Source organism: Contarinia nasturtii, unplaced genomic scaffold, assembly GCF_009176525.2.
Source record: "Contarinia nasturtii isolate CC-2019 unplaced genomic scaffold, AAFC_CNas_1.1 Cnas_scaffold_695, whole genome shotgun sequence".
Classification (NCBI taxonomy): domain Eukaryota; kingdom Metazoa; phylum Arthropoda; class Insecta; order Diptera; family Cecidomyiidae; genus Contarinia; species Contarinia nasturtii.
In genome coordinates, this window is record NW_022198046.1 from 2,043,239 (window position 1) to 2,071,189 (window position 27,951).

Sequence of the window (27,951 nt, forward strand, 5' to 3'; positions counted from 1 at the left end):
TAGCATAAAATACCCACATAGAGCAATATATTGAAACCAAATGTATCCTATATTAATCGAATTTATATGCAAGCTAATATTGTCGCAGAGTTTCAGAGGAGAGGAATACTACAGCCCTCTTGGAACGCAGTCCACGTAAATAAAGTCTAGCTACGAATATTCGATTTGTGAATTTAAATGTTAAGTTTGTCGGAACGTCTAATTTTGAAATAAGTTTAAAAATGTTCCAAAAGTGGATTATGAATACATTCAAATACTACAGCTTATGGGGTTTCCATTCAATGCCTTCGATGCAATTTGGTGGAAAATTTGTTAAATACCTAATATTTCTAATTCATTTCACTATATGCATTTGTTATTCGTTTACCGTATTAAAAGGTGCATACGAACTGCAACCGTTCATGGATTTTTTGGATTTTTTCAATATTTTTGTATATAATATAACTTGTATTTCATCATTTTGGCTGATAATCTACGATTCACATGCAAATCAAAATGCTCAAAATGAATTTGGTCGGATTTTTGTTGAAGTCGATGCAAATAATTTTCTTAAAACGAACGCCTTCAAATTGAACCATTTGATTCCATTAAGTTTACTATCAATTGGCGATTATTTAATGATATTTTTATATATTATCAACGGTGAATGGTTTGTTGGGCAAATTGTTTATTCTTTATTTCTTTCTATTACCAATAATCGCGTATTCTTCTATGTCATACAATGATTTTTAGATAGGATAGATGCGAAAGATCTCCGCAAGATCCAGATCCAAGCGTGCGTACGCTGCCGCATGATGCATACATATATAATACGCAATCAAATTCGTTATTCTTATTTCTCCTTCTTTGATTCGCATGCCATAGCATTACCATATCATGCGGCTACGTACGCTTGGATCCGGATCTTGCGGAGATCTTACGGATCTATTCTATCCAAAAATCATTGTATGTTCTATGTACTTCATTTGAAAGTGGTTGCAATTCAATTGCAAAGCATTGAATGTAAATTGAAAACTATGCAAAATCAAATGAAACAATTGAAATGGGTTCAGAAATACTTAAATTCAACTCACGAATTATGCAATAATATCAATAAAATATTTGGTTTATCGCATTTGGCAATGACCATCGTAAGTTTACAATGTACAATAACGATGTTGAATTCCGCTTTTCGTTCGACCCAAAAGAGGTATGTGTTTTTAAATTACGGTAAGTTCACAAGAAAATGGTTCAAAAGAAAACAAAAAAAAATGACTGACATTTTAAAAATATGTTTCCAGAATTATTGATAATAGCGGGATATCTTTTGTATATACGTATTATGTCTCACTTATATTATGTTAATAAATATTTAAACGTTTGCTACGATTTGGTAAGTTATCAAAAAACTTTGATTATGTATCTTCTACAAAGGACTATTTTATCTTTATGTTTTGCAGGCGGAAGCGATACTCTATCAATTGCTTAATATTTATAATTACACATCAAACGAAGAGATAAGTCGACAGGCAAGCCATTTAATGCAAATAGTTTTACATTCTTATAGTTCATTATTTTCTTTAGGTAGAGGCAATTGTGATGCAAGTAAATCACAATCCCATTTCGTTTCATATCAAAGGAATATTCACGCTTGATACTTTAACTTTTCTAAAAGTAAGACTGCATTTATGCAATATTATTGAAGAAAAAAAAATGAACATAATGAACTATTTTTTCCCAAATGTAATAGCTTAATGGAACAGTCGTTGTTTGTGTTGTATTGTTCATTCAATTCACGCAAATGTATTATTAACTTTTAATTTTGTTCTCTGCATTTTCTCAGAGGATATGCCAGACCATCAATTCTAATAGCATGGATAATAATTTGATTTTAGTGGAATCTTCACAAAATGCACGAGAAAGATGGCAAAAAGTCAATTAAATATAAGACATTTTGGTCAAACACTTTTTATAAAATAGAATTGAAATTTATTTATCTTAAAAAGTGGAGTTGTGTTACATTAAAAGATATTCATTGTAATGTGTTTACTTTCAAGATTTTATGCCACACACTCTCCAGCGACTCTATTCCAATCTCGGCGTGACTATACAACAGAGAAAATAAAAAATAAATAAATCCATTAGGTAGTTGTTAGTTCGAAAATTGATTTAACTCACGTCAATATATTTCAAATCATTGTACAAATTTCGAACTTCTCCTGTGCCGTAATAGTAAGAGTCGTTGTAGCATTGCCTAATTGATTTGAAAGAGTGAAATTCATTGGTTTTAATATTGGATTTAAAAACGTGAAATTGGTTTCAATTGATTACATACGCCTGAGCAGCGCTGCCAAGACTTTTACAAGTTTGAACGTAAGTATCCCATTGCTGTTCAACTGATCCTAACCTTCTGAACCATGATCTAAAGCGGTCATCACCATAGCGTTCTGTGTTTAATAAAATTATCAATATAAAAATTGAATGTGAAAATCTTAAAATGTTTTACCTCAAGACATAGAAGATTGCCGGATTGCTGGTTATGTCCCAATGCAATTGCAAAAATTGAACACAAAACAATAATGAACTTCATTTTGAATTGAATTCGTTTCCAATCACGACTACTGAACGATGATTTCAAAAAGCTGCTTTGCGCGGACTTTTATTTGTCCGTAAGTCGTTTATTATCGCTGGGAGGAAGTACCTCTCACTTTGCCATAAACTAATTGAAGCGGTTGGAGAATTATCAGTAGATGTATTACTTAAGTTAATCACTGTTATAAAGTGAAATTATTATTTCCCATAATTTTTTTCCCACAAAATATGAATACAGAGATGTGATAAAATCTGAACAAACATATATGCCATTGAATAGTAAGTGCGATATTTTTATCAAAGTTGAGAAGGCATTGCCATATAAAATATAATACCCACGCGAAATGTATAACGAGAACTGTTGTAAGGAATTAATATTATCAATAATCTCCTAAAAGAACCCACTCTCTCTAATTAGCCTGGAAACGATTTAAATTTCAATTCATTAACCTGGATTAAAAAAAAAAATTTCTATGATTACATTTCAAGATAAAACCAATTTCCTTATTTTATGATTGAAATCGTACATTTTTCATTACTCCCAGATATAAGTTCTATAAACTAATTCAATTTCCGAGTGTTTAGTATTTTTTTGACATCAAATTAAAACCATGTTTCCAAAATGGATAAAATACATTTTGCAATACTTTGCTTTGTACAGTTTTCACACAATTTCCATTCGAAGAAAATATATCCACACCATTATATTATCCGTTCACATTTTTCTGGCTTCTTGGTGTTCGTTCATCGCCATTGGATCGTTTTTTGAATTGATGCATCTCATGGAACAATTAGATGTGTTAAATTTTATACTATGTTATTTCAATTACTCTCTAACATACTGGTTGGTAATATATGAATCATATAGACATCGTGCTGACGTTCACAATTTTTGGCAATTTTTTTTTCGAATTTCTGAATCGCAATTCAGCCAGATGCATTTTGATAAATGGAACTATTTTTTTTTATTAATTTTTATTCAAACTGCAGACATCCTCTTCACAATATACTCTTTATTCAATGAACGCACAACAAGCGAAGTGCAAAAATTTATGTATTTTATATTTATAAATATTTCCATAAATCGCTTATTTTTTTACTTACTGCATTTGTACGTGGTTGAGTTTCACTTACAGACCATAGTAAGTGAAATGCGAAAAGTTAAAAAGTCATACAATTCAAATGTTGAAAATATGAAAAAGCAATTCAAATGGATACGAAATTATTATGGCCTCATTTGCGAAATGACAAGACTTATTAATTCGATGTTTGGCTGGTCAGAGTTGGCATTCATCCTAATGAATTGCCACTCATCCATAACATTCTTGAATTTCTTTTATCGCCAAGTTTGTAAGAAATTTGTCGGTTTCAATAATGGTAAATAGATAATTTTTTCGGAATATAGCGAATTTGGACGAAATTCGTGTGTAATGAAATGTGTGTATTCCTTTTTTTTAGATGTTTTTCTTATAGCAACATTTTTTTTCGTCACTCGTAATGCTGTGAGTCTCTTTTGTTTGAATAAGATTGCCAATGACTGCTATGATTTGGTGAGCGAAAAAAGAATTCATAAAGAAAATATCTACTATAATAAAATGTTTATAAAATAGGATGAGTCGATAAACATGGAGCTATTTAATATTTGTACAAGCATTTCAAATAAAGATATAAATCGAGAGGTAAAATCGAAGGGTACTGGTGTTTATGACATGGTTGTACCTAATAAGTTCTAGTTTTGTTCAGTTTTCTTTATTTTCCTACCCTAGCCCCTAGTAAATTACAAAATTAAATTAGAAAATATCTATTAAAAGTCAATTATTATTTTTCATTTGCAGATCCATGTAGCCGCTCATCAAATAAATTACCGTCCAATTTGTTTTGATGTTAAAGGCCTTTTCATCATTGAAACTCGCACTTTTATTCGTGTATGTTTTGAGTAAATGGTTTTTGAGTAAAATGTTACATTTTAAATGATTTTTTTTTTTATAATTCCATTTTGATAGCTTATGGGGATCATAATTACTTATGTGGCACTCTTCGTCCAATTTTCTCAAATGGAATGATAATAACTTCAAAATAAAAAGACGAAACTGTATTTTTTGATACATCAAGCCAACCAATTTATTTAAATTTTAAAATCTATCTCGCTGCGACAAACATGATTTTATTTCATTTTGACGTTATCATTCATCAAAAAAGTGCCCTAAAAACAAAACACAATGTTTATATGTATTAACATTCAGAAATATTCTTCTTTTCTTTTCAAAGTTTGTGTTCGGTGAAATTCTTCAGATAAAATAACGAACATCTGGTCCAATATTTGAACTTCTTATTATATCAAAAATAGCGCTTTAACCACTTTCTTTTCGTTTCTCAACTAATAAAAAAGAAGAAACCCATTTAATCAAGAAAGCATTAAAAATTATTATTTTGAAAGAAAAAAATAAAACATTTTCTGATGAACATTTGTGAGCATTTATTTCGTATATAAACAAGTGCTATAATGCTTAGGTTATATAATGATCATTTTTCTCTTTGAAATTATTGGTTCAACTAATTTTGTCAGCAAATGTAACTTAAAGAGACTTTTAAAACCTTTTTTTTTACAATTTCAAACTGTTCAAAATGTCGATAAGTGAATCAACGTGTGTTGCAGATGGTAAATGGATTGAATCCAATTTTCCAACAACATATTCTGCCCATGAGCTACGTTGTGCATTATATTCGCTCAAAATTGTCATTACAATATTAAGATGTTTAACCAATTTAGTTTGGTTTTCAGTGACTGTGGACAATTTTAAACGTGCTTCCTCGACAATTTTTTGTGCGGCTTCAGAGTTGGTTCCATGAAGTTTATCGAATACTGCGTTAGCTGAAACGATGCCCTGTTCAATGTTCGATCTTAAATTCTGAGCCTCGGTCATTTCTTTGTCGAATGCAGCATGCAATTGATTGTAGTATGCTTGCATAGCATCAATGCCACCTGCAGCCTTTTTCAAATGATCTGCTTTGGTATTTTTGTCCGTGACCCAATGACTGAATGCTTTCTTAAATTCTTCATTGTGTGGTTTGAATGCAAGAGCGGAGGCAACTTTGTAATTCAATTTTTCAATTGAGATTTGTTCGTTATTAGCCCAATCGATTATACTGTGAATCAAGTCGCGAGCACCAGTTTCGAGTTTCAATTTTAAAACGGTCATCTCATCCGGCATTTGTTTTAGGATGTTTGCAACTTTTTCTTCACTCATAAGTTGCTTCATCGGAACTTTCAGATGTTGTTCAAATTGATTGACGTTGGGCGAGATTTTTACCATAAAGTCCAATGACTTTACTGGGACTTTCTTTTCGGTGCATTTTGTTTTGAAAACCTTTGCAACCTTATCGAATGTGACAAGTTCAAATGAATCATTGATTCCAACGACATATTTTGCCCATGCGGTGCGTTCCTCATTGTATTCATCAAGAACCGCTTTCAAAGCACCAAGATGAATGAGTAATTTAGCTTGGTTTTCAGTTACTGTGGTCATATGTAACCGGGCTTGTTCAATAATTTTTTGTGCGGCTTCAGAGTTGGTTCCGTGAAGTTTGTCGAATTCTGTGTTTGCTGAATTCATGCCATGTTCAATATTCGATTTGACTTTCTCAGCTTCGGCCATTTCATTTTCGAATGTGGCATGCAATTGACTGAAGTATGCTTGCATAGCATCAATACTACCTGCAGCCTTTTTCAAATGATCGACTTTCGTATTTTTATCAGCGGCCCAATGGTTGAATGCTGTTTTAAAGTCTTCACTGTGCGGCGCAAAGGCAAGTGCAGCAGCAACTTCATGATTCAATTTTTCAATTGATGCTTGTTCATTATTAACCCAATCGATTACACTGTGAACAAAGTCACGAGCACCAGTTTCGAGTTTCAATTTTAAAACTGTCATTTCATCTGGCATTTGTTTTAGGATGTTTGTAACTTTTTCTTCGCTCATGAATTGCTTGGCAGGTGCTTTCAAATTTTGTTCAACTTGATCAACGTTCGACGCGATTTTTACCATGAAATCCAATGATTTCACTGGAACTTTCTTTTCGGTGCATTTGGCATTGAAAACATTAACCACATTACCGAAAGTTGCGTCTTCACCGTTAATCACCTTGATCGATAAGAATTATAGAAAAAAATAATTAATTTTTTTTGCACATAACAAACTTATTGAAAGTTTAAAGAAATCCAAATATTTATTTATTTCTCTAATTAAAATATATTTTATACCTGAATGAATGCGGCAAGCGATAAGATCGAAAGAACAAAGATCGGCTTCATTTTAAGTCTCAAAAGAGTTTTGTATACAATAGAACTGTACACGCAATGATGATCTAAAAATTTTCATCAACCCCTTTTATACACAATTTTGGAATGAAAGTTCCACGCGGCTGAAAGAAGAATGTAAAGAATTATTTTCATTATCTTAATAAGTTGTTATAGAAACGGTTTACCAACGCATGGAATCATTTGAGGTATTTTATTATAGTCGATCGATTTTACACGCGCCGAATTCTCGACAACCATGGAGCCTCGTATTCGATTGGTATCGAGAACAAATTGTGTATGGTTTTTTTTCTCAATATTTTCAAAACACATTCCTCGACTTTTCTTAATTCTTCTATTCAGTATGTTAATGTTTCGCAGGAATATGTTTGCACACGTTTATAAATAATGAGGTTAGTAACATTGGCTTCTCAACTGACGGTTTTTTCCGCTTGCTCAACACGAAAATTGGTGTTCTGTTAATTAAATGTTTCACTATCCAAAATGATGAATTTTCCAGTGCAACATGCTATAAGGCGAAGTGGGTACCCAATTTTTGACACTATTTGGAATTTTTTTCGTAAATTATTTTGCTGATTACTAATGATCGTGTCTAAATCTATCGTTTTGGTTCAAATTTGGATGTGCTGTAACCATAAAAATCACCAAAAAATGAATTTTGCTTGACCAATCGATGACAGTTTTGAAAGGCTTGAGCACTCAGAATGGGAGAACGATCAGACTTTTTGCTTTTTCTAGAATCTTTACATTCATATTAAATCCATGAAACACGATACATGGTTCGCAGACAGATTGGTCCATATTTAGACACATGCAGAATTTGTTTTGAACTTAGCCGCCAAAACCATTTGAGACACTTTTTCGTAAATCCAATTTGTACGCCATCGCGAATGGAAATTTTTGTGCAAATTGTGCTTGACAGTAGAGTGGGAGTCCTTGTAAGTCTTGACATTTTTTATTTTGTTTATGTAGCGTAATAAACGCCTGAATTTAGTCTCAAAACTTTCTTTACAATTATTATCAGCAATAAAAATTCAAAAAATATCTTTGAGTTTTATTTTGGCTAGTTGACCGGCAAATTGAAGTGCCCCGAAATTTGAACCTCAAATATTATCCAAACGAGTAAGCTACAATTGAGTACATTTTTGGTACAATTATTTAAACCTAGTCCCAAGTTTCGACTTTCACATGTGCGGACATTCGACGATATATCCCGCCAAAACCATTTGACACTTTTTCGTAAATCCAATTTGTACGCCATCGCGAATGGATGTATTTCGTCGAATTGCTTATTTCGTTATTTTGGTATTTGTTATTGCAGTGTAATAAACGCTGTAAGTTGTGCCAATTTGAGTGGGACATATGTTATATAGTCCATGTGTAATGTTAACGGTAAGTATAAAAGAAACTAGAACCATTCCATTTTAATTGAAATAACGGTTTTTGTTGATTATGATTCAATATTTATTGTGTGTAGATTACCAACGTTTTACCGTTTTATATTTAAAGAAATGATAAATGAGTTCTGCCCATGAATAAAATAAAAATGGACAGAAGCCCGTCAATACACATTCTATGTTGTTTGATTATAATCTTTATGGAATTAAAAATCTATGCTGTCGAATATAGTTTGAAGTTGAATAATTGATGCCTTATCTGTCGCTAAAGGTCCACCTCCATTGTAATATTTCGAATGGTGGGTATTATTTATGTATAAGAAGTACAATGTGTTGATTTTTGAATAGATTTCAGAAAGTTCTTAAACATAAATAAAGTGAATAAACTTAAATGTTAGTAAATTGTAATTTCGCATACAATAAAATCAAAATCCATCAAATATACACTGTATATTGTCTAATCATCGAATTTAGTCACTTTGTTTGATGACTGTGCTGAACTGTCTTTGTTGAATTTATTGAAGCCACCTCCACTTTTGTTGAATCCACCTTTGTTTCCTCCTTTGTTGAAACCGCCTTTGTTAAAGCCTCCCTTATTAAACCCGCCTTTGTTAAAGCCTCCCTTGTCACCCTGTCGTTGTGGACATTGATTTGAAATGTGTCCCTGAGTACGAATTAAAGAAAACAAATAACAAATTTAGTATATTGCTTACATACATTTTTCATGTTTTGATGACAATAAAGTCAACATGATGGAAATACAAAGTTTGAAAGCTTACCTTTTCTTTACATACGAAGCAGTCGGCAAAACTGAATTTATCGCCTTCTTGTGTGCATTGTCTGTATGTGTGTTCTTCGGAACCGCATTTTAAGCAAGCTTTATTCTTTTGGCTAGTTGGACAATCACGAAGAGTGTGGCCTGGTTTACGGCATCCAAAACAGGCTTTATCATCAGTGGATTTATTGGGGCATTCACGTGACATATGACCTTCTTCGCCGCATTTAAAGCAATTGCCTGGACCTTTTTTCTGTGGGCATTCGCGTGAAAAGTGACCGGTCTCATTGCAATTGTAGCAAGTGCTGTTACTATTGCCGCCACCTTGTCTCTTTTGTGGACATTCACGTGACATATGGCCTTCTTCATTGCAATTGAAACATTTACCTGGCCCTTTTTTCGTTGGACACTCGCGTGACATGTGCCCAGTCTCATTGCAATTGTAGCAAGTCATCGGTTGACGATTTCCATCACCACCTTTGCCGAATTTATTCTGTGGTGCACTTTCATTGTTGTCATTTCCCTTGCGTTTTCCGCCGCTCTTTCCGAATGGGTTGTCATTTTTCGGTGCTTGCTGTTGTTTGGCTGGCTTCTTTTGGATTGGCTCCTCTTCAACTGCTTCATCATCATCGTCTGATTCATCATCTTCGGATTCTTCTTTTGCTGCTGGTTTTTTAGTGGCTGGTGCTGATTTCTTATTGACAACAGCTTTTATAGGAGATTCTTCCTCATCATCATCACTGCTGTCTTCTTCGCTGCTTTCTTCTTGTTTTGGAGCCACAGCTTTTTTACCTAAAAACAATAAGTACAAAATTGAAAATGTTGAAAGACATAACAGGAATTGTACATAAATTGTCATCAATGAAGTGAACGAAGATTCAAAAATCGAAAAGAAAATATTTTGAAAAAAACATGCTCTGTGCATAAAACAGTAGAGAAACGTGTGTTGCACAAAAATAAATTGAAGTTCTGCAACAAAAACCAATTTAAAAGTGAACAATTTTGAAAAATCGAGGAAAAAAATACACAATGTCAAGTGAAATGCATTGTTGTATGGAACGAAAATGCAGTGACCTAAATTATGCGGAAATATACTTGACGTGTAATTTTTGTGCAGGAAAAGTGTATATTCAATGCAAAAAAGAAAAACATTCAGCGTTTAATGATCTTTTAATGAAATATGACGTGAAAAAATGATTATACATTATATGAACCAATTAATTACATGCTTACTACTTTCAATGAATTCTATTGCAAAACATTAAGAAACGGTGATGTTAAGTTAATTGATTTGAATGTAAATCCTAATACAATTAAGCTAAGAATTGAAAATTATTTAAAACAGAATGGAGAATAATTGAGAAATTGCCAAAAATGAAATTTAAAATTGTATATACAATTTATTTATTTATTTAAATGATGAAAACTGTCGGTGCAGTCATTATTATTATTATTATTATTATTATTATTATTAATTATATTTCTATGCCAAGGTTTGAACATATTTTTTGGTCTCGAACTTTACGCCGCTTGAAAGGCTTTAAAAATCGAACAAATATTATTTTGAACTTGCTTAATAAAATACGCAACCACCACCGTGCGGAAAAGTTCGTCTTACTCCCGTAAGACTCTTTATTCATCTTGACATCTACATTGCTCTAATTTGCTTTGCAATTGTTCTACTTCGCCTTGCAAATTTACAACTTTGCCTTGCAAATTTACCACTTTGGCTTTATAACGTGTAAGACAACGTTTCAAATTAGCCATGGTCTTCCTCAACGACCGGACCCACCTTTCCAATAATTTCTCGCGTTGACGTGTCACCAGCCTGCGGCCGTCAACATAAAATAAAAATTTCCGCCGTGACATATAAGCGGGTGCTCGAATGACAGGTGGTGGCGGCTGCACCTGCTCATCCACAGGCGTTAATGGTGCATCAACACAGTCACCGTATTTGGAACATTTACCTAGCCCTTTTTTCGTTGGACACTCGCTGGACATACGCCCAGTCTCATTGCAATTGTAGCAAGTCATCGGTTGACGATTTCCATCACCACCTTTGCCGAATTTATTCTGTGGTGCACTTTCATTGTTGTCATTTCCCTTGCGTTTTCCGCCGTTCTTTCCGAATGGGTTGTCATTTTTCGGTGCTTGCTGTTGTTTGGCTGGCTTCTTTTGGATTGGCTCCTCTTCAACTGCTTCATCATCATCTTCGAATTCTTCTTTTGCTGCTGGCGCTGCTGGTTTTTTAGTGGCCGGCGCTGATTTCTTATTGATAACAGCTTTTACAGGAGATTCTTCCTCATCATCATCACTGCTGTCTTCTTCGCTGCTTTCTTCTTGCTTTGGAGCCACAGCTTTTTTACCCAAAGACAATAAGTACAATATTGAAAATGTTGAAAGACATAACAGGAATATTATTGAGTGAACGGAGATTCAAATAAAAAGTCTTATCAACAACTATCACTGTGCGGAAAAGTTCGTCTTACTCCCGTAGGACTCTTTATTTTGCTTTGATCTATGTGACATTTTTCGATTTTTCTCAGTTGAGGATCATAAAATTCTATGCTATTGTTCGAAAAATATTCCAATAATAATCCATCGATTGAAAGCTGATAATAAATATGCAAATATTTAACGAAGAAGAAGAAGAAGAAAAGTTTTCTTTAAATAACTAATACTATAAAAACAAGTGAAACTAGCAGCAATTAGCAGCAACTGGCACAGTACGATTAGTGTTTCTAGTGCGTGAAGTTCCCAGTAAAAAAGTTATACACATTGTATGTGAAGAAATTACTAGAATTTTTTTTTTAAATAGAAATTGTATGAATATCCCGCTGACTTATTCATTCTATTGGGCTTAGTAACTTCAATAAAGGGAATAACAGCAAACAAATTGTGTTTACTTTTCACAAAAAAGTTCAATTTCAAATGACTGATTCAAGTCAATGGTTCAAAAAGGTAGAAAAATAAATCAATAGAACAATAGAAGAACAGGTATGCAAAAATAAAACAAATGTTCATAAAAAAACAAAGCAAAAATGTTAAATACCTTTTACAACAGCAGCTTTAGGTAGTTCTTCTTCTTCTTCATCATCGTCGTCATCTTCGTCGCTATCTGATTCATCATCACTGTCATCATTTGCTACGACTGATTTGCCCTTTTGTTGTGCTGGCACGACTTTTGCCTGTTTGGCTGGTGTTGGTTTCGACTCTTCCTCATCTGAATCGGATTCCTCTTCGCTGCTGCTCTCTTCAGCAACATTAGCAGCTTTGCCCTTTTGTTTGGCTGGTATAACTTTGGCCGGTGCAACTTTAGCCGGTGCTGGTTTCTCTTCTTCATCCGAATCGGAATCTTCTTCATCGCTGCTTTCTTTTGCTTTAGCTGCAGCGGCTGATTTGCCATTTGCTTTAGCTGGTGTTACTTCAGCTTGTTTGGCTGGCGTTGGTTTCGATACTTCTTCCTCATCAGAATCAGATTCTTCTTCGCTGCTACTTTCTTCAGCTTTAACCGGTGCTTTGCCATTTGCTTTAGCTGGTGTTACTTTAACTTGCTTGGCTGGCGTTGGTTTCGATACTTCTTCCTCATCAGAATCGGATTCTTCTTCGCTGCTACTTTCTTCAGCTTTAACCGGTGCTTTGCCATTTGCCTTACCGCTTTTAATTGGTGTTGGTTTAACAGCAACTTGTTCTTCTTCTTCGCTGCTATCATCCTCACTGCTGCTGCTGCTCTCTTGTTTTTTTGGCACAATTGGAACAACCTTTTTGGATTTGGCATCCTTAAATGTATCAAATTAGGGAGAATTAATTTTGGTGTTTTTCGACAAAAACATTTTATGATTTCTTTGACGTTGATAAATTACCTTCTTATTGGGTGTTCCAATGTTTATTTGTTTCGTCTTGGCAGCCAAAACATCTTCTTTCAATGGTGTCACTTCGGATTGCTTGCGCTTATTTGCTTTAACTTTCGATACCATTTTGTAATTGTTGTCTGGAAAAATTCGAAATTAATTTAAAATAAAAAAATTGTTTAGTGTTTAGCACATAGGAATGAAGAAAGAAAATTCAAATTATGTCACAACGAAAAAAAAACGAAAAATCAATGATTTGGAAAAAAATGAGCGTCGAAAAATCACTCACGTTTTTCCTCTCACTTAAAGGTTAAGATTCGGAAAAAGAATTGTCGGCAGTAAAATGCAGCAAAAATGTATTGATTTCGATAAAAAGTCACTTTGTTGAAATGTTATTGATTCACACAATTACTTTTTGTAAAAATCCCAATGGATACGCACACCTTTTTCACAATTTTTTTCAATTTATTATGTTTCTAGTTGAAAACATGTGTGTATTCCGCTATAGATACGGAATGGAAAAGACCAACACGAGTTAATTTTTCATACGCATGGGAATTCACAACTTGATAAAACGAAAACATAAATACAACAAAAGTGTTCAACAGCTTCAACAAAATAATGAAATCAAATAGATCCGTCTCGCTTCTTCCAGTGAGTAGCCGTACGCAACTAATGAACGTTGAAAGAGATAGATATATATGCACGCTTCGGACAAAATCCGTGACACATGGTTTCGATGGGGAATTTTCAATGTTTTCAGTTTGGCAATACAACACTAGAGCTGTCAACAGTGTAAAGGACCATTTCTGTTATGTTAAGGTCTCGTTTACATAGTAATGTAAACCACACAATAGATTTTAATGAAATTGACTACAGATTTTTAATGTAAATATGTTTTTATTTTAACATTTCTCTAAATATACACATCTGTTTAAAAAAAAAAGATCAATATCATGTATTGTAATGTTGTTTTTTTTAAAACTTAAAAAATACTTCATCATTTTAAATCACCCGAATATGAAATTATAAAAAAACATATATCGCTTGATTGAATGTATTGCGTGCTAAGGTCGTTTGTAACGTAACGTACAACGAAATATGTTTTTATTTCATTTTTAGCTAATTTACTTAAAGGCTTAAAAAATTGCATATGGAATATCAGTGCTTGAGGTTGATGTACTTGATATTCTTGGTTTATTTGGATAAATGCAAACCAAAGATAATTGTGTGCCGGATAATAAGGCACCAAGAAGATTTGGAATTTGAAGGAATATGTCATTTGCAATGATGCCGAAGGCAAGCCATTGGACTGACCCGATGAATGACATCAAAATTAGCGGGATAGGCAGCATTTCGGTAGACCTTGTTCGAAATACATCTACTAACATACAACAAGGGGCTGCAAAGAATAACACTGTTATTGTACAACATACGTAACCTGTAAATAGAATAAAATGAATTTAGAATTGCAGGTTTTTTGCTAATGCCATAATTTGATATTTATGTGGATTTCGCCTTTAAAAACTCAAATTAAATTGACTCACCAACAACTTCGATCGCTTCATTTCGATTCTCTTGATAGTAATTGGTATAGGAAAGTACAAGGCCGAGCACAAGAATTGCGCCAAAAAATTGACGATAAATTGCACCGGTGTTAACCGTAAACATCCAAAACACAATAAAATAGCTAAAAAACAATGTGGCTCCAACTGCATTGACCAAAACGACGGTCATTTCATTTGCCAATGTGCCATATTTCAGCCATAAACTGCATCTGTAATATCACAAATATACCAATGATATCAAATGTGATTTAAAACGTAAACCTTTTTGACTTACGATAGGAAACCGCAGATAAATGGAAACGCAGACGAATCCCCCGTGCTCTTGTTTTGTACAAATTTTCGGCACACCAACCTGATAATGAAATTAATACATGATTAAATTACGGACTTGTGTTTGTTGTACAAAATGGCTTTTTGGAACTATCTCCGAATGTGAACTTTGATTTTTACGACAAAAAAATATACAAAGAAAGAATGATTGGTTTTTTCTACATACGCTCCTGACATGAATTGCAGAAATGTTGTGGTCACAGTCGACGCGGATAGAACGGCATTCAAAGTGATCATATTTTCCTGGTTGCGGAAAATATTTTCCAATCTGTCAAACATTGAATTTGAATTCACTTACAATTAAATAAAAACAAAACAAATAAAAACTTCACACAACAATCTTCACCAAAACAATTTCGCCCAACAACTGATCAAATTAATCACAATTCATCGAAAGCGCAGCTTCTTTGTATTTTTTATAAAATCTTCCATTCGCTCATCAATCCATATTCGTAGCCTACGTTCACTACGTGTCACATATAACAAACAATATAGCTTCTGATACACATATAAGTAAAGTCAATGGCTACGAAAATATTAAGACATTTTTCCAATACAGAATACTGTACAATCTTTCAAGTGTAAATAAAAACAAAATTGGTGAATAAAAGAGATGCGAACGTAGTCGACGATGTGTTGAAATTACAAAATGTCACATTTGACAGGTGTACACACACAAAAATCGTAGTTTCAAAAAAATGATATGCACTCGGTAAATTTACAACAACAAAAAAACACGATATAAACGTAATTATATGAATGAAATGAAAATTAATTTGTTTATTTAAAAACCGATGAGAACATTCTCTACATATATTGTATACACATATTTTGTCATCGAAAACTCTGTTATAAGAAATTGCAGATAATAGACCCGCTTATAGTCTCTTAAATTTGAGCATAGAATACATTTAAAGCAATTTGATTTAAACTTATATTTCTAGAGAAATAACATGGAAAATATATTGATTTCAAGTGGACAAAGGGAAGAATTGTTGTTACACACGAGATCTATCTATCATCGTGTTTAGTGAATAGTTGCGATACATTCCGCTTTTCGCTAACAATTTCGAGAATTCATTTGAGCGAGGATAGTAACTGAAAATCCAAATCAAATATTAATAGCGATTCGAAAAAAAACAATCATATTTCATACCTATGAGGTACTGTGTGAGGATTCGGAGGTATCCAGCCATACTCTGAATTGGTCGTTTGAAATACTGGATGATATGTTTTGTATTGGCTGCCATATCCATTCAATGTAGCTAAAATAAAGTGATGACATGACTTCACCTCATTTAGAGTTAAATAAACAAACAGAATACTCACAGGAACGTTCAAAACGGTCGGGAATATTAAGCGTTCGATATAAATCCGATGTGTTGACATTACGTTCATATTGCTGGCTAGTGTTAGTTTCGAACTTTGGAATACATTTTTCCGAATAAGCATCTGGATTGTTATCGCGATCAAAACGATTGTTATACGATTCAGTTGGGATACACTCTTTTCGATCGGACCTTTTCAGACGATTTGCAAGATTCTCGCAGCCAAGACAAGTGCAACCTCCGACCATTTTCGTTAATTGTTACCACAAATTCGATTTTGCTTTACTTTGTCAGATAAAACTGCAATTTGTAAAAAAGAAACATGTTTACACCGTTTCCATAGCAATGCGATAATAACTGGGTTTAATTGATAAACATAGTTTCGGTTTGACATTTCGTTTGCAATTTGTTGGCCGCATGGTTTCAATGTCGAATGTCAAAGCACAATACTGATCGAGATACCAATAACAATGTATAGCATATAACATATTCAAAATTGAACCGTTTGAACCGATGGATTGTGCGAATGATGAGACAAATCATGATAATGAAATCGTCTGTGTATGCATAAGCTGTCGCTTTGCATTGCTTTTCAATTGCTAACTGATAACATGTACAGATTAAACGTTTTTGTTAATATTAATTGCGGAAAAATTATCGGTAGCTCATGTAAAATTCTCAATTCGAACGATGAATTATTACAAATTGCGTTGAGCTGCCATAGAGTAAGGTTCAAATTTCGATCAGCTTCGCTGTTGTTGAATTGAAACGTGTTTCTTGTAATTTTTTCTTGTAATTTAAATTTGACAACGGAATATATTCCAAATGCAACGAATCACAGTATTAAAAAAAATATCGGCGTTGCCGACGATTCAACGTCGCGCTTACTATGATAATGTACAAAAACGATTTTTGGCAACGGTCAAAGAAGTATTCCCCCACAAAACGGACTTTCCATCACGACACATTGGACCGAGGAAAACTGAAGTTGTTGCTATGTTGGATTACATCGGATACAAGGTATGTAACATTAACTTTTTCATTGAATTTATTAATTTAGAGATAGAAATTATTCCCAGTTTTTTCCGCTGCATTTAAGTTTGTTTTTCGACAAATTAACGTAATCATCTCATTCACAGTCACTAGATGAGCTAACTGATAAAGCGGTGCCGAAGCATATTCAACTACGACGGGATCTAAAACTCGACGAACCATTTGGTAAGTGATGAAAAAACTTCGTAGTATTTCAACATTCTGCAATATTTTGATGTTGTTTTTTCGGCCAATGTTGTTGTTGTTTTTCCATTTTCAAAAATATTGACATTATAAGTAGAAAATATTTACGGCCAATTGATGTCAGAGATTATCAATGACCACCGCGTAATATAAATAGGGTCATTATGTACTAGACCCCCAACGAAATTGATTAAGAGTAAATATTTCGATGAAAAACAACAACATTTCATAAATAGCACAAGCATGTGAGACGATAGTGCCATGATTACGGACATGGAAACAATAACATCAACATATTTTCGCATTTGCCTCCGATTTTTTCCATGCTTGTAATCAAAAATCTTTTTGGCCGATATAAATCGAATAGTTTTGCCAATATGTCTTGTGTAAAGTCAAAAAAAATAAAATTTCAACTTTAAGTTGGCCCATAGTTTTGCCAGCTCGTCTAATTGATAAAGAGCTAGCTAGGAAATGATTGCGATTCGTGCGTGATTGAAAATATGTCATTGATTTTAATTGTTTGTTTTTTTCTTCTTACTTTCGTTTTCTTCTTTGTGATTAGATGAACACGAGTTGATAGCCAGAGCTCGTGAAATTGCACAGAGTAATAAAATATGGAGAAGTTACATTGGGATGGGCTATCATAATTGCTATGTACCACACACAATCATGCGAAATATATTTGAAAATCCAGGATGGTATGTGCACAACATACAACTGTTCAACATTTTTCTATTGAATTTTTATTTAATCATAGGACTACGCAGTACACCCCTTATCAACCGGAAATCTCACAAGGTCGTCTCGAATCTTTATTGAATTATCAAACGATGGTATCAGAGATAACTGGTTTGGATATTGCAAATGCATCTCTGCTCGACGAAGGTACGGCCGCTGCTGAAGCAATGACATTGTGTACGCGTCACAATAAGCGTAAGAAATTGTACATTTCGGATCGCATTCATCCGCAAACATTGGAGTGCATTCGTACGCGTACTGATGCCCTGGGATTGGAATTGGTCGTTGGCCCAATTGACCAATGCAATTTTGAGAGTCGTGAAATTTCGGGCATTTTGATTCAATATCCAGATACATGCGGTAATGTGGAAGATTATACTGAGATCGCGAAGAATGCGAAAAAGAACGGAGTAAGTTGTAAAATATTGTTGCGATAAAGGAAGAATTTATGAAAATCTATTCAAATCATTTAGACATTGGTGGCAGTGGCTACGGATCTGATGGCATTGACTATTCTACGGCCACCGGGTGAATTTGGTGCCGACATTGCCATTGGTAATTCGCAGAGGTTCGGTGTTCCTCTGGGATACGGGGGTCCACATGCAGGTAATACAGTTTAAGAGCCGTATTTTAATTATTATCAAGCAAATTGACACGTTTTTCTAAATTGAAATCTCGCATTTTGTTTAGCTTTCTTTGCATGCAAACAGAATTTGGTGCGATTAATGCCAGGCCGGATGGTTGGTGTAGCTCGTGATCAGGATGGCTTCGATGCATATCGCTTAGCATTGCAGACACGTGAACAACATATTCGCCGTGACAAAGCCACAAGTAACATTTGTACGGCTCAAGCTCTATTGGCCAACATGTATGTGCACAGTTGAAAATACGTTTCTGTTCAACATATTTAATCAATTTTGCATTCGTTTATTCACAGGTCTGCCATGTATGCTGTATACCATGGTCATGATGGATTGAAAGAAATTGCAAATAAAATCCATGATTCAGCGCTCACATTGAATTATGGTTTGACTACTGCCGGTCACAAGTCATTGAATCATGTATTCTTTGATACGCTTCACATAAAGCCGATCAATCTAACAGTTGATGAGATAAAATCAGCCGCCGAGAAAAAAGAAATTAATTTGAGATACTTTGATGATGGCACCATTGGTATTGCGCTTGACGAAACTGTGAAACCAGCCGACGTTGAAGATCTATTGGAGATTTTCCGTTGTAAAAATTTAAAAAGAGTTCTCGATTCGTACGATGCAAGCCAAGACAGTGTTTCAAAATCAAGTTTTAGACGGACATCAGCATTTTTAACACATCCAGTGTTCAGTAGTCATCACAGTGAGACTAGAATGGTTCGTTATATGAAAAAATTGGAAAACAAAGACATTTCATTGGTCCATTCTATGATTCCTCTTGGTTCTTGTACAATGAAATTGAATTCAACCACCGAGATGCTTCCATGTTCCGATCGTCACTTCACCGAAATCCATCCATTCGCACCAAATTCACAAACTAAAGGCTATCAAACATTGTTCCGCGAATTGGAGAAAGACTTATGCGAAATTACTGGTTATGATTACATTTCATTGCAACCGAATAGTGGGGCACAAGGTGAATATGCCGGTTTGAGAGCCATTCGAGCATATCATGAAGCACGAAATGAGGCCCATCGTAATGTGTGTTTGATTCCAATCAGTGCACATGGAACAAATCCAGCATCAGCCCAAATGGCTGGAATGAAAATCGAAGCAATTCGCGTCAGTCCATCGAATGGAAATATCGATATGGAGCACTTGAAGGAAAAAGTTAACGAACATAAGAACGATCTTTCATGCCTCATGATTACGTATCCATCAACAAATGGAATTTTTGATGAAACTGTTATCGATATTTGCGATTTGATTCATAAACATGGCGGTCAAGTTTATTTGGATGGTAAGTAAATACACTTATGACACCGTTTTTTTTTTGTAGAAGTTATTAAGTTCAAATATCTTATTTCACATAGGTGCCAATATGAACGCACAAGTTGGTTTGTGTCGACCAGGTGACTTTGGCAGCGATGTTTCACACTTGGTGAGTATCTTATTCAATAATAGCAAATCATTTTCTTAATCTTTTGTATCCTTTACATTTTAATTTCCAGAATCTGCATAAAACATTCTGTATTCCACATGGTGGAGGTATGTATTCAATTTACTTGTAGATTATTTCCATCCATAATCGATCCAAATCGATCATTATTCATCTACGTCAAATCCAGGTGGTCCAGGCATGGGTCCAATCGGTGTAAAACGTCATTTAGCTCCATACCTGCCAACTCATCCAGTCATTGATCCTTACGATCATTTGGATGTGCCAAACAAAAGTTATGGTGTCGTTAGTGCGGCTCCGTATGGAAGCGCGGCAATTTTACCAATATCATGGGCATACATTAAAATGATGGGCACTCGTGGTTTGAAACGGGCCACTCAAATTGCAATTCTCAATGCAAATTACATGTCAAAACGTTTGGGTGAACACTATCGAACTCTGTTCCGAGACAATGGTGATGGTTTGGTTGCGCATGAGTTTATCATTGATATTCGTGATTTTAAGAAAACGGCAAACATCGAAGCCATTGATGTGGCTAAACGTTTAATGGATTATGGTTTCCATTCACCGACCATGTCATGGTAAGAACAAAGTTATTAAAATAGTAGAAAATGCGAACTTCGAAATGTTCAACTCATGATTTTTACAGGCCGGTGGCTGGTACATTGATGGTCGAACCAACTGAATCGGAAGATAAACTTGAGCTCGATCGTTTTTGCGATTCAATGATATCGATTCGTGAGGAGATTCGTCAAATTGAAGAAGGACAATTGGACAAAGCAGTTAATCCATTGAAAATGGCACCACATACTCAAGCTCAAGTCATTTCAAACGACTGGAATCGACCGTATACAAGACAACAAGCTGCATTCCCAGCGGTACAGAAATTGTTTTTTTTTCACTCGAATTATAGAAAATAATGATTTTTCCATGTAAAATTTATTACAGTCATTCGTGAAACCCGATGCAAAAATTTGGCCCACCGTTGGAAGGATTGATGACGTTTTTGGCGATAAACACCTGATTTGCACATGCCCGCCTATCTTACCTGACTTTAATGTCGATTAAGTCGCAACGCTTGCTCTTCTACAATTCATACCTTACAAATTACGTTAATTAATATTTTTAAAAAATCTGAAATAATTTTTTAAAATAAAATCAATTTTTTTACACAATATTTGTGAATTTCATTCGAAATTCCATTTTAAAATAATGGAACATTAACAATTGTTAACGATTTTTATGCAAAAAATTAAGTTCAAATCTTCTTCATCTTTAAGTAAATTTACGCACTTAAGTAATGATCAAAGTATATTTTGACATTTGATTGTGGATTTTTTTCACTATTCATGTTGATTCATGTCGCTACTTGTGTGAATTTGTAATTCAATTGTTGCCTTTTGATCATCTATTTTTCAGTTGTAGTTTAGTTGTTCAGTTTAACAAAATGCTTTTTGCATCAAGCAGAGAAGAAGCAAAAAATCAACGAGACCATATTCTGATCGAACTTTATCACAACAAAGATGAAACGGGCGACGTGACTTTTATCGTGGAATCCAAACGAATTCGTGCTCACCGATGTGTATTGGCGTCAATCAGTCCAAAATACAAGGCTCAATTTTATGGGCCCCAACCAGACAAAGACGACATCATTGTGAAAGATATATCAGCAGATGAATTCGATACATTCTTGCAGTATTTCTACGTAGGCGATGTTGCGCTGACAGCCGAAAACATCGACAGCATTTTGAGCTTTTCCAAACAAACACTTGTCGATGGTTTTGAAAGAGAATGCGTTTCTTTTCTAACGAAACAAATAAAGAGAAAGGAAAACTTGTGGCAGTATTATCAATTGATTACTTTATATGATATTGAAGAAGTGAAAGACCTCGTTCATTGCTACATCGCCGCAAATATCAAGGAAATGTTCAAACAATGTGATGACTTTTTTAACTATTGTGACCGTGCAATGCTGAAAGAAATTTTGAAAATGGACTGTTTGAACTGCAAAGAGTCTGACCTTTTCGATGCTTGTATTGTTTGGGCGAAAGCGGAATGTCGCCTGAAGAATGTCGATGCAGAAAAAATAGAAAACTTACGGGCTGAGTTGGGTGATGCTGTCGAGGAAATTCGCTTCCGATCGATGACACTCGAAGAATTCGTTCAATTGAATAGTCTGTATGATGGATTTTTCACACCAGATGAAATGAAGGAAATAACATACATAATTGGTAGCTTAAAGAACTTCAAACCGAGCAAATTCAGTGTGGCGCTTCGAAATGAAGAGTCACAACTAAGCCGAATGAGCATTTCATTCGAAGAGGCATCAAGTATAGCGGTTAAAGGTTCGGCCGTTAAAAAGTATGTCCCGTTACTTACTGATTTATTTCCATTTTTACCATCCTTTTCTTCTGATCAACCTAGGTATGTCCCAGTACTTGTACATTCGGTACTTAATAAGAATGGTTGTCTTCAAAATGTGTCCACACTTCATCACAACATTACTGCTATGAAAGTGTATGACGAAATGTCTGTTGAAGAACTGCGTTTCGAGGATTATGAAGCAAATAGAAAAGGACCACAAGGTTTATTTGAAAAAAACAACGAAAAATAGGAGAACTTAGCCATCCGGCCACAATGCAGCCATACGCCTATTTTCGATGTTAGCAGCCGGCTGGCTGATTCACAGTAGTCATCAATCTACGCATTATTCTTTAAATTTTTATATTTTATTACGTTGAAAGCAGTTGAAAGTAATTTATTAAATTTATTTATAAGAATTATTAAAGACAACTTGGATTAAAATTGGCGTTTCATTTTACCAGGCGTGTATTTGGTTATCTATCTATGTAAAATTCATGTGAATCGTTCAACACAGCTGTGTAAAGTGCATTGAACCAAGTAATTCACAAGACAAGTTTTAGTTTGACAATATTTTTGCGATGCAATGATATCAATTTGTGATGAAATTCGTCAACATAATGAAAGTAACTTAGATAACGCCGGTAATTCCATTTAAAAAGGCATCACATTTCAAAAGAGCCTCATATTGCATGAAGTTGGTTAATTTTAGTTGACGAACATGAAGTTGATTCGATGTTGCCTACGATAACAAGTCAATACACAGATGCACAAACAAACACATAAAATGAGCCTATTCAGTAGTAGCAAGAGTCAGAGAGAGTATTATATGGCACAACAGAGTACAATCGACGTGTAGGAAAGAAGAAAAAAATATAGATAGAGCAAATCGAATAGTACAGCCTAATTGAATTTAGTTTTTAAAAATTTGTGTGGTTTGTTTTTCGTTTTATCCGTGCACAAAGTGGTAGTTGTTCAGTGTGTGTGTATGAACAGTGAATATAACTATCAATTTGTTACAAATTGGTTTCATTTGGAGTAATTCGTGTTTTATATTTTGGGTGGAAACGGCGAGAAGAGAAAATATCAAGTCACGGTTAAATTCACTCATTTAACATTGGAATTCTATTCAATGCAAGCGAATTGTTTGTGTACAACAAGTGCAATTGATTGAATAAATTAGAAGAAAAGTATTTCGTTTCGATCTAATCGAAACATTTGAATCAGTTCGTGTGTGTGTGAGAGAAACAGAGAAAAGAAAAGTTGCAACATAATGACCAGCAGTCGTAAAGAGAGTGAGCGTACAAAATTCATACAAGAAAAATGTCAAACTCTATTGTCATTAATGCTACGTGATGAGGACAATAAATACTGTGTGGATTGTGATGCGAAAGGTAAAAATCCTAGTTACTACTTGGTCATATAAAAGTCGGGTTTGATGCGACACTTGATACACAAGATTCCTGTTTTTTTTACAATTCTCATACATACTCATAATTCTTATCAAAATTGTTGGACGATGACGTTTCACAGTACACCGCCCCTTTTATATCCTCCATTCTGTATATGTCGAATCGATTTACCAATAAATTGCCTGAAATAATGAGGCAGTTAACTGATATCGCTTACTTGACTGCAGCGTACCACTAATAAATACCCAATTGAACTTCAAATTGATTTTTTATGTTGATTTTATGCGTGTATTTTGCTTGAACTCTCTCAATTGAATGACCCATAAGATTTTAATTATTATTATCACATTCAATTTGTTAAAAAAAAATGTTGTTGTTTTTTTAATTGTGCTATTAGGTCCTAGGTGGGCATCATGGAATCTTGGTGTCTTTTTGTGTATTCGTTGCGCTGGTATTCATCGAAATTTAGGTGTTCACATATCGCGCGTAAAATCTGTGAATTTAGATACATGGACACCAGAACAAGTTGTGTCCCTGCAACAAATGGGCAATTCACGAGCTCGTGCTGTTTACGAAGCACAAATGCCCGACAGTTTTCGACGGCCCCAAACTGATTCAGCACTGGAAACATTTATTCGTGCAAAATACGAGCAAAAGAAGTATGTAGCACGTGAGTGGGTTCAACCACCACCGGTAAAAGTCAATTGGGACAAAGAGATCGACGAAGAAATGGAAAAACAAAAGCGTAAAAAGAAGGGATTACCGATAACAACAACAACATCAACAAATGGCAAATTGGATACACCAAAATCAACGCCATCATTTAAATCGACTCCAATTCCTGCACCTTTGCCCAAACCAACGGTAAAACATTCAAAAATTCTACATGATCTAAAGATTTATAAAATTTTCAATTTTAGGCCAATTCAAGTAGTCCAAAAACATCATCACGTTCTACACCAAACAGTACAAATGCATCGATAAATGCTGATAAAAGTGTGAACGACGTTAAATCGTACAGTTCCGATTTGCTTGGATTGTCAACACCTGTGAATGGACCCCCATTATCGTCATCAAACGAAACAAAGCCGGCTGCTGATAATTCAAATGATATTTTTGGCTATTTTATGAGTGAAACGACAGCAAATGGAAAAACCACATCTACGGTGCCATCAATAAATACCAATTCAACGAAAATTGAGTCAACGTTAGCACAACAAGAGCATGATTTTTTCAATCAAGTACCGAACGAAAAGGAAAAGGCCAAAATGACAAAGGATAGTATTTTGGCATTGTATGGTGCAGCACCAACAATACCACAGCAAACAAATCAATTTATGCCAGGAATGCAATCGATGAACGCAACCGACAATGGATCTCTATTCGGTATGCAAATGCCGTACCAACAACAGCAACAACAACCAGCTTTTGGCATGGCACCGGCCAGTGGTTTGAATAATTTTGCACAATTCGGAATGATGCAACAAGGCGGTCAACCGCAAATGAATTTCCAAAATTCAATGATATTGCCAGCAACGACAAATCAATCAATGGGCTTCTCGAATGTACCTCAAATCAATCCGTCGCTACAATCATTCCAGCAAGGAAATGCCGCGACCAAGACCAATTCATTTCCAAATGCGCCAAATGCTAATGTCAATCAACAATTCGGCAATTTAAATTTGGGAAACGTTTGGCAATAGGTATTTAGATCATTGTGATTAAATTCGACTATACACAAAAGTTTGAAAGCGGAAAAACAATTTCTTTCCACAAATTAGGAATTAAAGTTAGGTGACAGCAGAGATGAAAAACTAATAATATTGTTAGAGAAAAATGTATACACAATACAACTACAAATGATTTGAATGAGCCGATGTACGAATTTATGAGGCGATATGAGAAAGAAGTTAGAGTAAAGAGATACAGACATGTTGTGAGAACGGTGCAATTTGAAAATGTTAACTATTATTTTCGTAGCAAGCACTTTTAAACTTATATAGACTAAAAACAAAACATTCTACAAAAGATCAATCAATTTTTATTTCTTTGTTCTTCGGTGAAGTAATTTCAATTGATAGAACATAAAAATAACAATCAACATCACAAAACCTGGAACCAAAAACAAAACATTTTCGATCATATGAAAATCTAAAACAAAAACTGATTTGAAATTTAACAAAGAAAAACAAAAAATGTGAACTATTTTAATGCTCATGTGAAACTAAGAAAAGTTTATTCACTTAAATCGGTGCTTAACAAAACCTACTATCAATTGAAGTGGACCATGTGATTGAATATACGATACCTTTCAAAGATCGCATACATTTTGCAAAGAAGACCACAAAAAATTATGTTCAATCACATCAAAGTTGATCAAACTACTACTGGTATTTCGTAACAATGTATTGAGTTGTATGTAACCTTTTTGCTCCTCAAAAAATCATGAACCCTGAACCTGATGAATAACATAATCTACCTTTTGAAAAGAAATACATTTCAAATAAAAATCAACATGTACATAATTATTTTCCTACAATTATTTAGCAAACAAAAAACAAAAATACCAACTTACAAACTGGCTACATTTGATCCTCTTTATCTAAGTACAGTATATAGTTTATAGCTACACTAATATTTGTGCTATATTTAAAACTAGATCAGATATAATGGAGAAAAACAGGAACAGCATATATTGTAAACGCATGTGGTATCAGCGGCTCAGTGTTCAGGTTTAAAAACAATATAATGAAGAAATCGATGCAAACTATTAGTAACCAATCAATAGGAAACGAAAATTGTGGTGATAATATACACCCGGAAAAAAGTAGGAGATAAAAAAAACCGTATTTTATGGAAAATCACTTGGACATTTTGAATGTCTTTTGTAATTCGTTGAATTAAACGACTCTTTATTTTTAAACAAAAGCCACCGTTTTTCGATGATTTTTTCGTTCATCAATATTTTTACCCAAATTGAGAGCTACGATCGCGCCTCTATTTAATTAAAAACGAAAAAAAAAACATTTCTATAATTTACTGTGACATTTAATTTCATTCTTTTTTAAGACTAATTTTAGAGAATTATTAGTACTGATGATGTGAAAAATGACATTTTTTTTCATCCTATAAAAACTGAAAATTAAGTGGCGCACAACATATAAGAAAACAACGAGAAATATGAAAATAAATTAGTTTCGACTTTATTTTCGAAATTATCCCACTTAAATAGAAATACATTCTGGCAATTTTCGTTTATAATAATTTCCATTGGCATTATAGTTATTTTTTATTCAATTTTCTAAAATATTGCGATTTTTTTTTTGTAATTTTTTGAATGAACTGTTTTATTTCCAATCAAAGATTGAATATTTTTAGTTGCAATTTAACTTCAAAAACGAATTACATTTTAGGAAAATACAAGTTAACGAATCCTTATTTAAAAAAAAAAACAACGTGTTGGACGCTAATTGTTAAGTAAATTATACTGCACTTTATGTATGATGAAATGCTACTTAATAAATAAAACAAAACATTTGAACGAATTCTGATGATTTTTTACTTTCTTTTTAAAATAATGAGATAAGATGAGAAAAGATAATTTGTGTGGCATTTAAAAAACATGCACTTAACAGTAATTAAATACAGCGTGTGTAGAGTGGTGAAGAGTATATGAGCGAATTTGACAGAATGATTCAACATAACCTCAAATACATGTGTCAAAACAAAACACACGACTTTTAATTGACACCGAAATCTATTCATTCTATTTACAAGTTGTGCATAAAAATGGATGGAATTTGTATGGTAAAATCTGAGTAAGTGATTTAACAATGAAAAAATTAGTGAAATTAAATGAATATTATTCAAAAATCAAATCAAATGGTTTAGGTTCATCATACCAAAGAGTGTAAAAAATATCGAAACGCCGGAGACAAACACATGTGATGATAAAAA

The 27,951-nt window shown here is 34.0% G+C and overlaps 7 protein-coding genes across 13 annotated transcripts; 3 read left to right on the top strand and 4 right to left on the bottom strand.

Annotated features, from left to right (window-relative positions):
* Positions 1-5,022: 5,022 nt before the first annotated feature.
* On the bottom strand, positions 5,023-6,922 carry LOC116341143. The gene is made up of 2 exons (XM_031768048.1): positions 6,833-6,922; positions 5,023-6,713 (listed from the first exon to the last, which is right to left on the bottom strand). The coding sequence occupies exons 1-2, from the start codon at positions 6,881-6,883 to the stop codon at positions 5,175-5,177; spliced, it is 1,590 nt and encodes a 529-aa protein (XP_031623908.1). The 5' UTR covers positions 6,884-6,922; the 3' UTR covers positions 5,023-5,174.
* Positions 6,923-8,329: 1,407 nt separating this feature from the next.
* Positions 8,330-13,434, bottom strand: LOC116340975 (nucleolin 1). Of its 4 annotated transcripts, XM_031767761.1 has the most exons (7): positions 13,202-13,434; positions 12,925-13,052; positions 12,612-12,840; positions 12,114-12,491; positions 11,029-11,427; positions 9,066-9,853; positions 8,330-8,950 (listed from the first exon to the last, which is right to left on the bottom strand). In XM_031767761.1, the coding sequence occupies exons 2-7, from the start codon at positions 13,036-13,038 to the stop codon at positions 8,744-8,746; spliced, it is 2,115 nt and encodes a 704-aa protein (XP_031623621.1). In that variant the 5' UTR covers positions 13,039-13,052; positions 13,202-13,434; the 3' UTR covers positions 8,330-8,743. The 4 variants fall into 4 exon arrangements, with proteins under 4 accessions (XP_031623621.1, XP_031623620.1, XP_031623619.1 ...); XM_031767760.1 differs by having other exon boundaries at positions 11,029-11,418; positions 12,114-12,840; XM_031767759.1 differs by having other exon boundaries at positions 12,114-12,840.
* Positions 13,435-13,963: 529 nt separating this feature from the next.
* Positions 13,964-15,372, bottom strand: LOC116341040 (sugar transporter SWEET1). 3 transcript variants are annotated; one of them, XM_031767891.1, is made up of 5 exons: positions 15,145-15,372; positions 14,977-15,078; positions 14,755-14,832; positions 14,460-14,689; positions 13,964-14,353 (listed from the first exon to the last, which is right to left on the bottom strand). In XM_031767891.1, exons 2-5 carry the CDS (start codon positions 15,045-15,047, stop codon positions 14,052-14,054), a joined length of 681 nt encoding a protein of 226 aa, XP_031623751.1. In that variant the 5' UTR covers positions 15,048-15,078; positions 15,145-15,372; the 3' UTR covers positions 13,964-14,051. The 3 variants fall into 3 exon arrangements, with proteins under 3 accessions (XP_031623751.1, XP_031623750.1, XP_031623749.1); XM_031767890.1 differs by having other exon boundaries at positions 15,157-15,370; XM_031767889.1 differs by having other exon boundaries at positions 14,977-15,150.
* Positions 15,373-15,655: 283 nt separating this feature from the next.
* On the bottom strand, positions 15,656-16,530 carry LOC116340739 (UPF0691 protein C9orf116 homolog). The gene is made up of 3 exons (XM_031767377.1): positions 16,140-16,530; positions 15,967-16,075; positions 15,656-15,908 (listed from the first exon to the last, which is right to left on the bottom strand). The coding sequence occupies exons 1-3, from the start codon at positions 16,384-16,386 to the stop codon at positions 15,809-15,811; spliced, it is 456 nt and encodes a 151-aa protein (XP_031623237.1). The 5' UTR covers positions 16,387-16,530; the 3' UTR covers positions 15,656-15,808.
* Positions 16,531-16,823: 293 nt separating this feature from the next.
* LOC116340737 (glycine dehydrogenase (decarboxylating), mitochondrial) lies at positions 16,824-21,393 on the top strand. The gene is made up of 12 exons (XM_031767373.1): positions 16,824-17,158; positions 17,278-17,356; positions 17,937-18,072; positions 18,132-18,522; positions 18,586-18,718; positions 18,803-18,980; positions 19,050-20,062; positions 20,136-20,203; positions 20,274-20,310; positions 20,391-20,802; positions 20,871-21,099; positions 21,170-21,393. The coding sequence occupies exons 1-12, from the start codon at positions 16,964-16,966 to the stop codon at positions 21,287-21,289; spliced, it is 2,991 nt and encodes a 996-aa protein (XP_031623233.1). The 5' UTR covers positions 16,824-16,963; the 3' UTR covers positions 21,290-21,393.
* Positions 21,394-21,505: 112 nt separating this feature from the next.
* On the top strand, positions 21,506-23,026 carry LOC116340738 (BTB/POZ domain-containing protein 3-like). 2 transcript variants are annotated; one of them, XM_031767374.1, is made up of 2 exons: positions 21,506-22,582; positions 22,646-23,026. In XM_031767374.1, the coding sequence occupies exons 1-2, from the start codon at positions 21,669-21,671 to the stop codon at positions 22,833-22,835; spliced, it is 1,104 nt and encodes a 367-aa protein (XP_031623234.1). In that variant the 5' UTR covers positions 21,506-21,668; the 3' UTR covers positions 22,836-23,026. The 2 variants fall into 2 exon arrangements, with proteins under 2 accessions (XP_031623234.1, XP_031623235.1); XM_031767375.1 differs by having other exon boundaries at positions 21,506-22,566.
* Positions 23,027-23,387: 361 nt separating this feature from the next.
* LOC116341152 (stromal membrane-associated protein 1) lies at positions 23,388-26,100 on the top strand. The gene is made up of 3 exons (XM_031768060.1): positions 23,388-23,976; positions 24,392-24,858; positions 24,915-26,100. Exons 1-3 carry the CDS (start codon positions 23,856-23,858, stop codon positions 25,695-25,697), a joined length of 1,371 nt encoding a protein of 456 aa, XP_031623920.1. The 5' UTR covers positions 23,388-23,855; the 3' UTR covers positions 25,698-26,100.
* Positions 26,101-27,951: the final 1,851 nt, after the last annotated feature.